Raw genomic sequence first — 14,279 nt, forward strand, 5'->3', positions numbered from 1 at the left:
TCCAACAGGGATATAGATTACTGGCGTCCGATCACTGCGTTGGTGGGCGCCGGATTACGAGCGAGCACGATGAAGCGGATGTTGTGAAACTGTTCCACGGGAACGGGAATGTAGGGCTCAGATTTACTTTTGTTTTTGTGGGGTTGGATGGCACAAAAGAGATAGGAAGGCGGATCGCCGGCAGGGGGAGTGTAACGGCAGTTGCGATGCATGTGAAACTAGAGTTTGCTTTCTTTCCTTGACAGTGGAGGCTAGGGCTGGTTGGAATATGATCGCGGGATCCTCCAAGATCTCCAAAGACCTTCAAATTCCGGAATCCGCGGGGATTTCGTTGCTGTTTGTCAGGCTTACTTTGCTTACTATGTATGCCCAACGCACTCCACTACCCGATTGAGCGGCTCCCGACACGTTCCGGGACGCCTTCCAATAGATTTCCATCTTAACACTGTTCCGCGCTGATCCACCAGTTCATACCGCTCTACAAATGCCCTGTCCTGTAGGTACCTGAACTCCTGTATCAAAACCTCGCCGAGATCAAACTCTTATCTTTGAAGACGATGATAGAGGTTGCAATTGCTTGTGTGTGTTCACCCTAGCCTGGCTTCCAGGCTATATTCCTTGGTTCTTGTAGGTCGTCGAGCAGTGTTGAGTCTTCCCCCGTACTTGTCGACCAGACTCGTACCCAGCTCGAGTACTTGAGTGCTGAGTTTTTTCGTGTCATGAAGCTCGAGCGGATTCCAAGCTCCGTCAAACAAACCGATGTGGCAGATTATGTCGCCGTTCATCCAGTGCTGGATACCTTTGGCGGTTTTTGAGCTCATGTATTGCGGGAATTTCTCGATGTCATGGGATCCCCACTGCCGCAAGTTCAATACTCCAGATTGTTCTATGGAGTCATCTTACGGGTAAATCACATCATAGAGTGCTGCTCATAGGCTGATGCAAGGTTCTAACGCGGTGATGTTCAAGTGAAAGCCACCCAATTAATCAGATAGCCTGGAAATCCCAGCGTTTGACCACACATCATGTGGTCTTAAATCTTCTCTTTTAGTGCTCAATGCATCTGTTCATGGCATTTCTGACGCTCAAGTTGTGTTGTAGGCAAGTGCTAGTTGCACCTATAAGCTCTTCAACCAATCAGCCGCGCCTGACCAAATCTTGACATGCGTACGTCATCGCTCAGCACCCATCACAACGCCAACGCCATTCATCTAGTCGCCACACTAAAGGACCAAGTCACGCCGGTGACCTCGATCTCATAACATCTTTTGTTAGACACCTCTATCCTCTACAGATCCAGACGGCCTTGTGATTGTGCCCTAGTTTTAATTCTTACGTACGTCCGGACCCATCCGGCTGCTTTCCTTTTACTGTTGTTGAGTTGGGTCTCTGTCAGCACTCATCATGGTCTTCGGCCTAAGCCGACTAACGCCACGGCGTATCATCTTCTTCACATCCGCATCTGTGCTCTTTTGGATATTCGTGATTGGCTTAACGCCGATAACGTCACCACTACCTCCTTACACTGGCCCATATGAGGTCGGCATCTTAGATGTCGAGACAGCGGTCCAGAAGCGGGTTATTCGCAAAGCCACACTGAAAGAGACAGGAAACAACGCTTTCGAGTTGTCGACTCTGGCTGTCACGCTGTATTACCCCTCTTCCTTGCCCAACGCTCCTCCTTCGAAACGGCCATGGGCACGTCCTTGGCTCCCACAGCCAGTGTCTTTGATTGGCCAAGGGTATGCTCGCCTCGCTGGCGTGTCGTTATTGAGCCCTGTTTTCACCTTTGTCCTATGGGCGCTGGGTTCTGCGACCGTCATTCCAGGTGTTGTTGATGCACCAATCCTCTCTGGCTCCGAGAAAGTACTTGTCGATGAGAGTGCAGGTGCTGGTGGCTTTGGCAAAATCTTGGAAGCCGCTGAACAAGAGCATACCGAACTCAAAAGGGACGACAAGCTCGGTATGCTACCATGTGTCGTGTTCACGCACGGTATGGCTGGCATGAGCCAGAGTTATTCGCACTACCTGGGAAGCATAGCCAGTCACGGCTACCTGGTGGCGGCAGTTGAGCATCGTGACGGAAGCGGACCGGGTACCATCGTCCACTACCCCAACGAAACCGAAAGAAACGTTTGGCACATGAAGCTGAAAGACCTTGTGTGAGCCTCTTTTGTCCGATATGCAGGAAGATGAACACTGACAAGAACTAGCTCTTACCCAACAATGGCCGATCTCGAACTCAAGGAAGCTCAGCTAGCTTTCCGCGAAGCCGAAGTTGCAGAAACCATCAAGCTTTTTGCTCAACTCAACGTCGGCGAGACTCCAATCGTCAACTTGAAGCCCAAATCTTCTCGCGAAGCACTTCCTGGCTTCAAAGACCGCCTTGACCTCTCGGCCGTTACTATCGCTGGCCACTCATACGGTGCAACAGGCGTCTTACAAGCCCTGAAGTCAGCCGGACCCAGGGATTTGAATCTCAATGGAGGTATCGCACTTGATCCTGGAAAGGGTTCAGGTCCGCTAAACAAGGATATCGATGTTCCACTACTGGTTATGCAGAGCGGAGAATGGACCGAGAAGCAAACCGAGTTCTACGGACAAGGCTGGCATTTTGATGTGGTGAAGAAGATTGTTGAGAATGTCAAGGGCGGCTGGATGATGACTTTGAGTAAGTACTGGGCACAGCGCTTCGCAATTGCACAGACCTGACCAGACACAGCCGGAACCGCTCACCCATCATGTACTGACGCACCCTTGATCGTCCCCTGGATCATGAAGCTCGTGACCAAAACTTCGCTGGACTCAAGAGTTGCGCTGCGCGAATACATTGACGCGTCGGTCCACTTCTTGAAGTACCTCCAGACAGGGGAAAAGAAGGGCGTCCTTGCTAGTGACGTCACCAGCACAGCAGGCCCTCTGGGAGATGCTGACAAGCGCGAGAAGACCAAGGGCCAATATGGAGCAGATTGGGAAGTCCACGTTGTGCCAAAGTCAAAGTCCGAGTAAAAACGCAAGCTTAATGAATGAATTGTGGAGCCTGATGAGGCACACTCAAGGCGCATTGCGATGAGAATCTCTGTGACACAGCTGTAACGCAAGTGGGGAGTGCAACAAAGGACATGCGGCTTCCAAGAACGTCAGCTTTGAACAGCGAAAGCACGCAGATAGAACTCGCAAACGAACATCTGTCATGACGAAACATTCGAATCAGACGCAGTTTACCGTCTAGGCCATAAATTGCCTAAACTGTTGACATCAACGTGGTTCTAAAATTATCGATAGTGCATGACCCTTGCCGTTGCGCGGGGAGGCGTGAGCTAGCCTTAGTGAGGCTGAGTGCGCTGCGACTTTCCTTCAGCTCGAATGTCAGACACACTCTCCTGAGCGGCTTTGCTCTTGTTCCAGGCTCGCCGAGGATTCCTACACTCTCTGCGCACTCTGGTGTTCCCAAAAACTCATTGAATCCATCTCCAAGCCGACCGCGACCTCATATTTACCGCCGACCGAACCGAACGATTCCGTAGGGCTGAGCCGTAAACACAGCACCTTTTCGCCCATTGTCCATAACAACGCACCCCCGGCGTCTTCAAGAAGGGTTTAGAACCAAAGATGCCTGTTGGGAGAATACCACAGAGCTATGTCCAGAAGTGCAAGGTCTTGTTGCATGTCTTGCAAGTTGTATTCATCTTCATAGCGGGATGTCTCACAATCGCTGTTATGACCAAGGAGGGGACTATTGGCGGCGCGACAAAATTTTACTTTGCTATGGTGAGTGCTCAATTACAGAGACTGGATACTCTTCATTACAGGAAATTAGGCAGCGTTTGAGTTGCCTGGAGAGCAAGGCTGACACGCTGTCACAGTGCTTCCTTAGTATACCGGCGATTATCTACCTGGTCATGGTACCGATGTGGGCTCGAACCAAGAAATTCGCAAACGCATACGCATTTCTTGCCGTCGACTTGCTGTACACAAGTGAGAATGCGACTGCCTCGCGCATACCTTCACGCTAACAACGAAGCAGTACTGTGGTTTGCAGCTTTCATCGCAGTTGCAATGTGGAACTCAGAGGGCATCAAAGAAGGCGCCAAAGAGAAGAAAATAAGCGATGACGATCGCAACTGCACCACCTTCAAGTACGGCAGCGAGGCCATGTGCAATATCAGCAAGGGCTCGGTCGGCATTGGCGTCATGGTCTTGTAAGCGCTCCCCATTCTCTCTTCACAATGCAGCGAAACTGACAATACAAACTAGCCTGTTCTTCGCCCTGACAAGCGCCATCTCCGGCTATTACATGCACAAGTTCCTCCGAGAAGGCGTCCTCCCCTACGAATCGCAGAAAGAAAACCCCTACTACGCAAGCGGCGACAACAGCAAAGACAACGCATGGTCTGCTGAGATCGAGACACACGACTCCGATGACGACGACAGACACACCGAGCGCGGCGGTACCCAGGAGGAAGATGAATATGCTCTTTTGCACTCGACAGAAACAGATCAGGGCAGACATCCAGGTCGGCCGCTGAGCTGGGGCGAGGACAGGAACGGTGATCCTTACGATAGGCCGACGGGCTATGCGGATTACAGGGACAGCACAAATGCATACGGCTCTGATGCGCTGTCGCCTGGAGGATACACACTCGGTGGTGGGTACGAAGAATTTAGACGGGAGGCTGGCGCAAGTGTTGGACCCAGTGGACCCGGTGGTGACAGGGCACCAAGTCGGGCCTCTCACCTCAGTCACGGTGGGAGTGGGTACAGCTTCAGCGGTGCGAACAACGTGTAAAGAGACCTGGTGGAAGGACCGTTGCATGATCGGTCTACTCCGGATCGAAAAATGTTGTATTTGAGCATTTTGGGAAGCGTAGACTTTGGCCCCGGGTTTTGCTATGCATGTGCTCCCAAACTTCCGATTTGTGTTGCTTTAGCGTTGCTAGCATTAAGCGTGAACATATTCTGTTGTTTAAGGAATCAATCTCTCATAAAGTGCTGCTATCTCAGAGTTGGCAAAACATAACGGGCGAGACTCATGCTTCAAAACTGTGTTACGCCTGATCATGCTGTACAATCAATGCTGTACCGTCAGGGCAGTAATCAAGAGCAGAGTAATTTGCTTCGTTACCCAGTTGCGCTTGAGTCGTAGATTGCCCTGAGTCCGGTCAATATTGAAGCTGTGAGTTTATGAGTTTGTGAGTGAAGGAACATCGGTCGACCGTGCGTTCGTGGTCAGCCGATGGGAATGTCTTGGTATCTAGTATTACTGCACTTGATCTCAATATCAATAATGCTTTCACTCTCGCTCTCACTCTCGTTCTCGACCTAGATCTCGTTCTCGTTATTGCTCTCACCGCAACTGGAAAGCGTGAGGAAGAGACCTAGATTTGTCTGAGCGTAATTTATGATTAGTAGTTCGTCTCATCTTCAACATTATCGTTGCGCCCAGCTAAAAGCGATATGTTGTCTTGCACATCTCAAAGGACAACAGCTGTTGCTCGTGGGACAACAGAGCTCTTGCAGAATCAGGGCTAAATTTTCAGGCTGATAACTTTTGCATCAACTCAGGCCTGTCGAATTCTTCTGTTACGTGAGCGAATCCGCATTGAAGTTTCAAAAACTGTCTAATGGGCTAGTCGAACGAACCTCGGCTTCCTTGCACCTTCCTTACCCACGTTGATCTGCAACCAGCTATCATGACCTCAACTTGACACTATAACCACATCTGGCTCTGGATTCATCGACAACGTGTTCTCCACATTGTGCAGCCCTTTCTGAAGAGCTCTGAGAAGATGCATCTTACCGGAATGCCATCCGGGAGCAAACCGTATCCGGCAGTAGTCTATACTAATCATTGAATCCATCCTTGCTCAACTTTTACTGTTTTGTAATCAGCTCTATTCACATTTCAACGGACAAATCCTGCGCTCGCACCTTCTATGTACGACATGCGAAACTTCCGCACTCGACATCTCGATACTTTCAAGCTTTGCACCGCATTTGTACCCAGTCAGTAATTTCGAGCCGCTAAGCATGACTGCTTCTAAAGTAAGTCCTAATTAAAGCTCCACTTGTCTTCTTTGCATGCGTCTTACCATATCGGCACTGTGATTATAGCTTCGTCCCGATCAGCCTCTTCACCAGAGAAACCCTTGTGGTGGTTTGCCCTCTAAGTTTCGAGATACCATACCATCAGAACAGTTTCCCGCGGAGAAAGATCGATACGTATTATACGTCAATATGGTCTGTCCGTGGGCGCATCGAGCGGTTATTGTGCGGGCTTTGAAGGGCTTAGAGGGCATCATACAGATTGTTGAGGTCGACGCAAGAGATACAATCCATGGCTGGTACTTCTCCGGTCAACGTGGACCAGAATGTGATCCAACGTATGGCTTCAGATGGCTCAAAGAGCTTTATTTGAAGGCAGATCCAAGCTACACAGGGAGGGTTACCATACCTATGTTATGGGATAGGCAACGTGGTCCGTCTTCACCTGGTTTCGAAGATATCACTAATATCGCATTCAGCTGACAGTAGATAGGTACCATTGTGAACAACGAGAGCGGAGACATTATGCGTATACTGATCAACGCATTCGATAAACTCCTGCCATCTGAGATGCGCGAGGCCAACAAAGGGCCTGCCGCCCTTGTCCCCGAGCATTTGCAAAGCGAAATCGACGAGCTCAATTCGTGGGTCTACAATACAGTCAACAACGGTGTCTACAAGATAGGGTTTGCTACATCACAGGCCATGTACGACGAGCACATTCATAAGCTCTTCCAGTCACTAGATCGATTAGAGGATCATCTCTCAGAGGCTAAACACCAGCCCTATTTGTTTGGAAAATACATCACTGAAGCTGACATTCGCCTCTACACTACTCTCATCCGATTTGACGTCGCGTATTACCCACTGTTCAAGTGCAACATCAAAATGATTCGCTTGGATTACCCGCGACTACACACTTGGTTGAGACGTCTTTACTGGCATGAGGGCCCAGAGACAGCTTATGGAGCGTTCAAGAAAAGCACTCGCTTTGATGTGGTAAGTTCAGTATGAGCTATGGTTAGTAATTTGCATGTTGACCACAGTAGATCAAGCATGGTTATGCCGCCGTAACAGTGGGTAATGGGGTGGTTCCTGCCGGACCTGTGCCGCCTATCATGCCACTGTGAATTAGATAACGGACTATAGTATTCGTCGCAATTGTTGAGATGCTACTCCAACGTTCAAAACAATGGTTTCAGTTGCATGGTCCTATGGCCATGATGCATTGTAGAGTACAGTATAGACTGTGAAGTGCTAACTTCAGTGGTCTTCATGGGCAGGGCTCGGTGCAGAGCTGACGACTCCAGTTGTACACATAAGTTACGCGATCGAAGTCGAAGAGGGACAAGTTCACAAAGCATGTCCTGAATATGGGTGTGCCAAACTGCATGCCGCTCGATCTATACATAACGATTTCTTCGAAAATGAGGCCAAAAGCTCAAAGCACAACTTGGTGAAAGTCACTGTAGTAAAAAGACACCACCTCTCCAATGAATCACCCTCAATAGCAACTCTTTTCGCATCTAGATACAGCACGTCAGCACAGACTCATTCACAAGATATACGACAAGAGACAGTGGCTCTAGCACTCGATCTGTCGACAAGATCCATATCTCGTTCGTCCCGGGCTTATGGAAATTACAGGGAGGCACTGAGAAATAAACTTCAGTAGCTCGTTAACAGGCGACGATACTAGTCGCAGATAGTTTCCAAAGTGTTCAGCGGTTCGCCTTCGAGTTCATTGATCTTGCATCTACCCCAACTAATGAGCCCTGGATAAGAGCGAAGATGCCCTCCGCTCCAGTACAAACAGCGAGCCCTATCTCCGCGTCTTTGGCCAAGAAGTCAGTAGCTATGCCAGCGGCAATGCAGAACGCAATCACCATGGCGAGCACCATAGCTACCGATGCCATGTCCGTGGTCACCTTGATGAGGATGGCGTGGCACGGGCGCTCGGCGGCTGTATGACTGTTCGTCAAGATTGAAATTCGTTCGTTCATCTGAATAAAACTCAGCCCTCGGAGGATGAAAGAATTATGAAACGCCTCGTCGAGGTCAAGGCGAGACGTGCTACTGTCGATAATGACTTCGCGAGGGTGGTCTTGAGCTTCCGGATCGCCAGTGCGCAACTGTTTCAATGAAAAATGAACAACACCATGGACAAACTTCTTACTCACCGAGATATGACGGCGTCCTCTGTAACGATGCATAAAGAGAACCAGCGCTTAGCTGCAATGGTCTCTGTGAACTCCTTCCTGAGGAGTTGCATGACCGTCGCGCCGGTCTGTATAGGTTTGATCCGTAGCGTGTACAATAATGTTCGACCCCCACGTGTAACGGCGAAAAGCCACTCCACTTCCTGGACCACAGCACCTACGTCTGGCTGGAGAGGCCAAGAAGTACTGCCGCTGATGGGTACGGAGGCAACCGTCGATTCTCTGCTAGAAGCCTGCATTCTGCACAATGATATTTATCGGATCTGGTACTCGATCAAACCACGACCAGTTTGAGATGCTAGAGGTGGCACGATGGAATGGCCATGCTTAAGTCAATTGGTACAGTCCGGCATTGGGCGCGAGGGTTCGCTCATCCACTTGGTGGGTGCGTTGTAAAGTTCGCGGATAGAGCTAATAGGTAAAAGCGTGAGAGCGAAGAGACGCAGCTTTAGCGTTCGGCTTTAAATTAAGTAACTGCGAGTGTTTGCAGCATTTTTCTCCTGCTAATCAAGTCCGGTTTATTGAGTGACGCGTATTGGGCTGTGCTGATAGTTTACGTTACTGTGCAGCTGTTCAATGTAGGTGTGATGGAGCGGGTGTAAACCCCTGATACCTAGGTAAGCATGTAAACTTGATAATCTGCGAAGTTTCGCACATAGTACCGTGTCCATAGATAAGGTTGTAGAGCCACCTACAATAGCTATTATTATAAGATCTTATAGTAGAGTAGTAAAGTAATACTTATAATTAATCTAGCCTATCTATAATTACTTAGAAGTATAACGTTGCAGCTACAGCAGGTAGTAATAGTTAAGGCAGCTAGAGGTAGTAATAGGGAACAAAGGCTGTGCCTCCTAATTATTAAGAGTGCTCTAATTAGTTTATATCTACGCTAGTCTGTAATTGGCTGCTGGAGTCTGCTGGAGTTTGCCCAATTCTAGCGCCGCCTTAGCGGAGCGTCTGATTTATGAGATAAAGTACCAGCACCTTCGTAGCACTACTGTTTGGGTACGCCTAATGACGTTCGATGTTGCTCAGCTCTGTTGACGTACCGAGCTGGTAATATTCCATCCTCGAAAGGATCTGTCGTGTTTCAGCGCGTGATCACCTTGCAGTGCGCACAGGTATTGCCGCGACATATACCTTGGCCTATTAACCGTATTATCTCTATGCCCTGTATCTCAACGCGGCGATTTTATGAAAGGAACTGTTGCAGTTGCACGTGTAGCTTTTTGTTACGAAGACTTCGTACACCAAACAACTGTTGACAAACACATATGTGGCGCATAATTTCGACTTGCTAGATACTGGCGATGCGTGCGTTTAAAGATGACTAGTGGCCGCACTGAGTAGCACTCCCGAGGCTACTGCGCCAAGAACGACTAAACCAGTCCCTTGCGCTAGCTCGGATCCTTCACCCGATCCTCTTACTCCATCACGTAAGTTTGTCCCACTTACTGAAGCTTTGTCGTACGTCGCTCGTCTCAATGCCTGGCTAATTGGTGGATTGTTGGTTCCGTGTGCAAACTTTGCTTCAAGGGGGTGCTTGAAAACCATGGTAGGTAAGGATGCTATTTTGCCACACCCGGGTTATATCTCTTGTAAAAGATTAGTAAGTGCTCAGTCCAAACAAACTCGTATTCCTACTAATTCAGACACCACTTTTTGTACCAGCTGTGGTGGAGGATCAGGCTACGTGGGCCTTTGCAATGCGAGGCAGCAGCTGCCACGCTGCCACACTGTCAGACAGAGTAACGTCTCACGCACGCCTTTTTCTTCGCCTCACAGGATCACCGTCAAAGTACCCAATCCACGTGCATAACTCGCTCGCAAATTACCCGGGTTTGACTATGGCTGCGCTGCTAAAACTGCGCTTACTGAAAAGGATCTGCGCGTCGCGTGTCCGCAATACAAGTGCCATCAAGACGTGGCTGATGGTTGCGATAGTTGCGATGAAATAGGTGTCAGCGGTCCACATCTCCGTTTATCATTCACGCCCAAGGTATGTGTCCCTACATAGAGGTTTTAGCCAACTGTTCCGCCCATGCCGTTGCGCAGATCAAGTAGCGACGGCATGTCCTATAAGGGGGGTGCCTGAATAGATCGGAATACGATTTTGCCACGCTTTGGAGTCTTCCCTTGTAGAACATCAACGAATGCTTAGTGCTAGCAGGTTCGTATCCCAATCTGTTCAGCCACCCCCCTTGTATTTCATCCACTTGAATCCTACGCCAAGCTTTGATTGGCTGATCGCCCCAATTGCTTTTGTGACGGGGAGATTCAGCATCCCGTACTGCGCCTCACTGGTTTTCGTCCCTTCGCACATTTTTACCTTCTTAGAATCGAGAGATTCGTCGTAGATATCATCGCCGACTTTTGCGCTGTTATAGCCCGGCATTTATGCTTTAAGCCTTGTTCCTTAGTTAAAGTTACTGCCTGTTGCAGTCACACATATCTGGAACTGCGAATTCTCATCCTTTGCCCCCGAAGATTCCACCACAACAGAGCAGACCATGACTAGATCCTGCTGTCTTCGCCAGATCCTGATATGTTCTTTTAGTATTTTCTGCCTTCTTATGATATTTATAACAGAAGCCTTTCTTCGCTATCGTCTCCAAGTTAGCGATTCCCGTCCGATTTCATGGACGTCGGGATCTCACCAAAACAATCTGTCCATCGCGCCCGACGCAGTAACCCCAGCAGCCCCAGGAACTCCGTACAAGCCCAAGGCTCACCACCCACCATTACCAGCACCCGTTCCGGACTATGGACTCTCTCATACAGAGTGCCGAGCCAGATTTCCCAATCTCTTTGCTGAGTTGGGCCGGTCAGTTGCACTGCGAAAAGACCTGGGAAACGTCAGCCTTGCGGACATCGATTTGTCGTGGAAGCCGTATGGGGCAGTGCGTGTTCTGATATACAACCATAAGGTAATATTCATCCCTATCTTCTTAGTTTGGTAGAAAGACACAGAGACTGAAACTATAGTGTCTAGCTCTACATCATCGACTCGAAATTCAACGGAGAGGGCTATCAACGACCCCGACTTCTTGCTATTCTACACCAACTCCACCGCGCCATAGTATCGTCACCCTCGCCCCTCCCATCGATAGAATTCTCGTTCAGCGTAAACGATATAGCTGACGAATCTCATGCTCACCATACTATGTGGACTTTCTCACGACATGTGTCTCTTGATAAGGAAATGTGGGTAATGCCAGACTTTGGCTACTGGTCGTGGCCACTTGACCTGGTTGGCGAATATCAGCAAATACGCAGTGATATGCGAGGTAGCGAATTAGACTGGGAGAAGAAAATACCAAAGTTACTCTGGCGAGGGGCTGTTAAGACAAACGAGGAAGTGAGGGGTGCACTTATGAGGGTTGCAAAAGGGAAATCGTGGGCAGATGTGGATCAAGTGACCTGGAAAAGCAGGAAAGATGTGACTGCGGGGAGTGATGCTTTGCCAATTAAGGATCACTGCAAGTATCAGTTCCTCATGCACACTGAAGGTAAGACAGTATTTCCTCGATCTGTAGGAGAACTATGGCTAACAAAATCGCAGGACGTAGTTACTCTGGTCGGGGGAAATACCTTCTCAACTGCGCGTCCGTTATGATAACACACAAAGCCGAATGGATTGAGCCTCATTCGCACCTGTACATTTCTTCTGGACCAGACCAAAATGTTGTAGAAGTAGAGCGCGACTTTTCTGACCTCGAAGCAAAAGTACAAGAGCTATTACAGAATCCAGAGCGCGCAAAAGCTATTGTAAAGAATAGCATAGCAACGTTTCGGGATAGGTATCTGTTACCTGATGCTGTGTCATGTTATTGGAGGGAGCTGTTCAAGTCATGGGCGGATGTGAGCTTCCAGCCAGACCCGTGGGAGTTCGATGCAGATGGGAAAGAGAGGATAAGGGGAGTTCCATTTGAGACATTTGTGTAAGTTGGGGAGAGTATCGTCCGCAAAAGTTTCGAGGCTAATACAATGCACAGGATTCAAGCACTCGAGTTGGACCAATGCTCTTGGTGGAAGAAGATGACGCTTCGGTGCTAGAGGTCCGCTCAGTATGTGTTGTGAAGTTGGTCCAAGAGAGGAAATCAATACTAAGCAATACCCTAGTCCATTTTGTGAGGCTCTGCTGTGGCCAACCAGATCTTTAGATTGTTTGCTAAACAACGTCTGCATTGTCAATTTATAGAGGCTTTGTTGCTGGAGTCCTGGAAAAAAGGTATCTACGAACTCCCTTCAGTCCGCTCGCAGGATTGGGTTGGTCACTACCATTAGGTGACCTATAGACCCTCCATTAATGAGACAACTTCTGCTCGTGATCTATTGTCAACCTGATTTTAAAGATAGGGCGAATGCTTGGCCTATACACAGTAGCAACGAGGCAACAGGCTACTAATTGACTGGGTATATGCTGAACGCTTAACAGTTTAGCCCACTTGTTATCACACCGCTCCTGGTGTCTTTCATCACTTGAACTCTCCCTTCGTCTGGAGACTGACAAAGCTGTCTAATTGAACGGATCACCTCAACACGATCATAAATAACAGCAAGCAATCGGTGCAGATTAGAATTGACCGATTTACTCTCATGCTCCAAGGCGAAATTGTCTTAATGACGGGCGACAATATAAATTGAGACGGAACCGTCAAGAGAAGGCAAGGTAGTTAAATTGTAGCACTAGACCGAACAGGAACTCTAGTAGTGAATTAATGAATAAGCATGTTGACGGAAAGTGCTAAATGTTGCTCGCTGAAAGAGCGTGATAAGGCCTGCTTTAGGCGCTTATTGGCAGCTGTAGAAGCCAGCATGCGAAAGGGGGACATGCGGCTAGATGCGTTAAGGTACTAAACAGCCGCTGGCTCCGCTACTCTTTGTCTTACCGGTCGCAATGTGGGCGCCTCAAGAAAACGAACTCATCACGAGAATGATAGCGAATCTGTGCTAAAAGCAAAAACATCGTTTATGCTTGTACTTTAAAAATCTCGGAAAGCCGGCTCGCTAAATTTTCAGAGCCTATCTCACAGGAAATGATGCATCTACAGATATGAAAGCCCGAACTCTACTTAGTGGTTGCGGCGAGCCAGTCCAACGATGAAGAAAAGTAGCTGCGTCCAGATCCATACATTGCGTCCATCAACGGGTATTTTACACATTCGACCCGGGCTCCAAACAACCGTGGACCCTCGGGATCGACTAATCTCAACAGTTGCTTCAACACGAGCAGGTCATCTTAAAGGAATTAAATTAGTCAGTGTCGTGTGGGTGCTCAAGGGTTTAACTAACTTAGTCCGGTCCATTGCCGCCTTTGACGCCGTGATGCCTACCAAGCGACTAACTTGGTTCATGAACAACCTTGATGTATGATTCAATACTTCTAGACCTCGGACACAAAAGATGCATTAATTAGGAGTGCATGTCACTAAGAACTTTAATCTTGTTCAACGCCTGGACTTACTGCGTGAAGTGGATCTCATGGTTGGCAAATACGCTCCGGATACGATGATTGCGGCACGGTTGTGACTTGCCTTGTGCTGTTACAATTTAAAGAGGTAACGAATTGAATCAACTTGATCCTTCCATGGTCCACTTGATTGATTTTTGCGCAGTCTGGGGGCAAGATCCTCTTGCGGACCGAATACACAGTATCGTGGCGCTGAAAGGGAGCTTCTTCTCGCATGAGTCTCGCTCTACTGTAATAAGTCGAGTGTTGAAAAAGTATGAGACAGTACTGACGGATCATTTGTATGCTGTTGCCAGGTCCAGGCAATGTTAAGACTCTCCAGTTTCGATTGGGCACTATTCCAATGTCCAAGAACCCCGTCTGCGCCGTGCAGTATACTTCTGCGCCGTTCAATCTTCATCGCAATACCAGTCAAGGATTTGGCTCCTTCAATATTGCTCTACTGTCACCTTCCTGTTTGCAGGATATAAGTATCGCACATTGATGGTTTGCACGCGCTCGATATCACGTTTAGGCTGGTGTCTTGAAGGATCCGAGCG

The 14,279-nt window shown here is 48.7% G+C and overlaps 5 protein-coding genes across 5 annotated transcripts, besides 3 other annotated features; 4 read left to right on the forward strand and 1 right to left on the reverse strand.

Moving 5' to 3' along the window:
• Positions 1-1,404: 1,404 nt before the first annotated feature.
• On the forward strand, positions 1,405-3,009 carry EKO05_0003069 (1-alkyl-2-acetylglycerophosphocholine esterase; the record flags this gene model as incomplete). Its single annotated transcript, XM_038937869.1, has 3 exons — positions 1,405-2,162; positions 2,214-2,671; positions 2,723-3,009. The coding sequence occupies 3 exons, from the start codon at positions 1,405-1,407 to the stop codon at positions 3,007-3,009; spliced, it is 1,503 nt and encodes a 500-aa protein (XP_038801630.1).
• Positions 3,010-3,612: 603 nt separating this feature from the next.
• EKO05_0003070 (uncharacterized protein) lies at positions 3,613-4,789 on the forward strand (the record flags this gene model as incomplete). The annotated part of the gene is made up of 4 exons (XM_038937893.1): positions 3,613-3,771; positions 3,867-3,978; positions 4,028-4,202; positions 4,258-4,789. 4 exons carry the CDS (start codon positions 3,613-3,615, stop codon positions 4,787-4,789), a joined length of 978 nt encoding a protein of 325 aa, XP_038801631.1.
• Positions 4,790-5,289: 500 nt separating this feature from the next.
• Positions 5,290-5,349: a tandem repeat.
• Positions 5,350-6,030: 681 nt separating this feature from the next.
• Positions 6,031-7,175, forward strand: EKO05_0003071 (Glutathionyl-hydroquinone reductase; the record flags this gene model as incomplete). Its single annotated transcript, XM_038938158.2, has 4 exons — positions 6,031-6,045; positions 6,115-6,478; positions 6,539-7,044; positions 7,095-7,175. The coding sequence occupies 4 exons, from the start codon at positions 6,031-6,033 to the stop codon at positions 7,173-7,175; spliced, it is 966 nt and encodes a 321-aa protein (XP_038801632.2).
• A 591-nt stretch (positions 7,176-7,766) lies between these two features.
• EKO05_0003072 (uncharacterized protein) lies at positions 7,767-8,258 on the reverse strand (the record flags this gene model as incomplete). The annotated part of the gene is made up of 1 exon (XM_059636084.1): positions 7,767-8,258. One exon carries the CDS (start codon positions 8,256-8,258, stop codon positions 7,767-7,769), a length of 492 nt encoding a protein of 163 aa, XP_059492067.1.
• Positions 8,259-8,932: 674 nt separating this feature from the next.
• Positions 8,933-9,104: a mobile genetic element.
• An 18-nt stretch (positions 9,105-9,122) lies between these two features.
• Positions 9,123-9,239: a dispersed repeat.
• Positions 9,240-10,777: 1,538 nt separating this feature from the next.
• EKO05_0003073 (uncharacterized protein) lies at positions 10,778-12,323 on the forward strand (the record flags this gene model as incomplete). The annotated part of the gene is made up of 4 exons (XM_038937853.2): positions 10,778-11,194; positions 11,260-11,776; positions 11,830-12,208; positions 12,263-12,323. The coding sequence occupies 4 exons, from the start codon at positions 10,778-10,780 to the stop codon at positions 12,321-12,323; spliced, it is 1,374 nt and encodes a 457-aa protein (XP_038801634.2).
• Positions 12,324-14,279: the final 1,956 nt, after the last annotated feature.

The sequence above is a fragment of the Ascochyta rabiei genome, chromosome 4 (assembly GCF_004011695.2).
Source record: "Ascochyta rabiei chromosome 4, complete sequence".
Lineage (NCBI taxonomy): Eukaryota > Fungi > Ascomycota > Dothideomycetes > Pleosporales > Didymellaceae > Ascochyta > Ascochyta rabiei.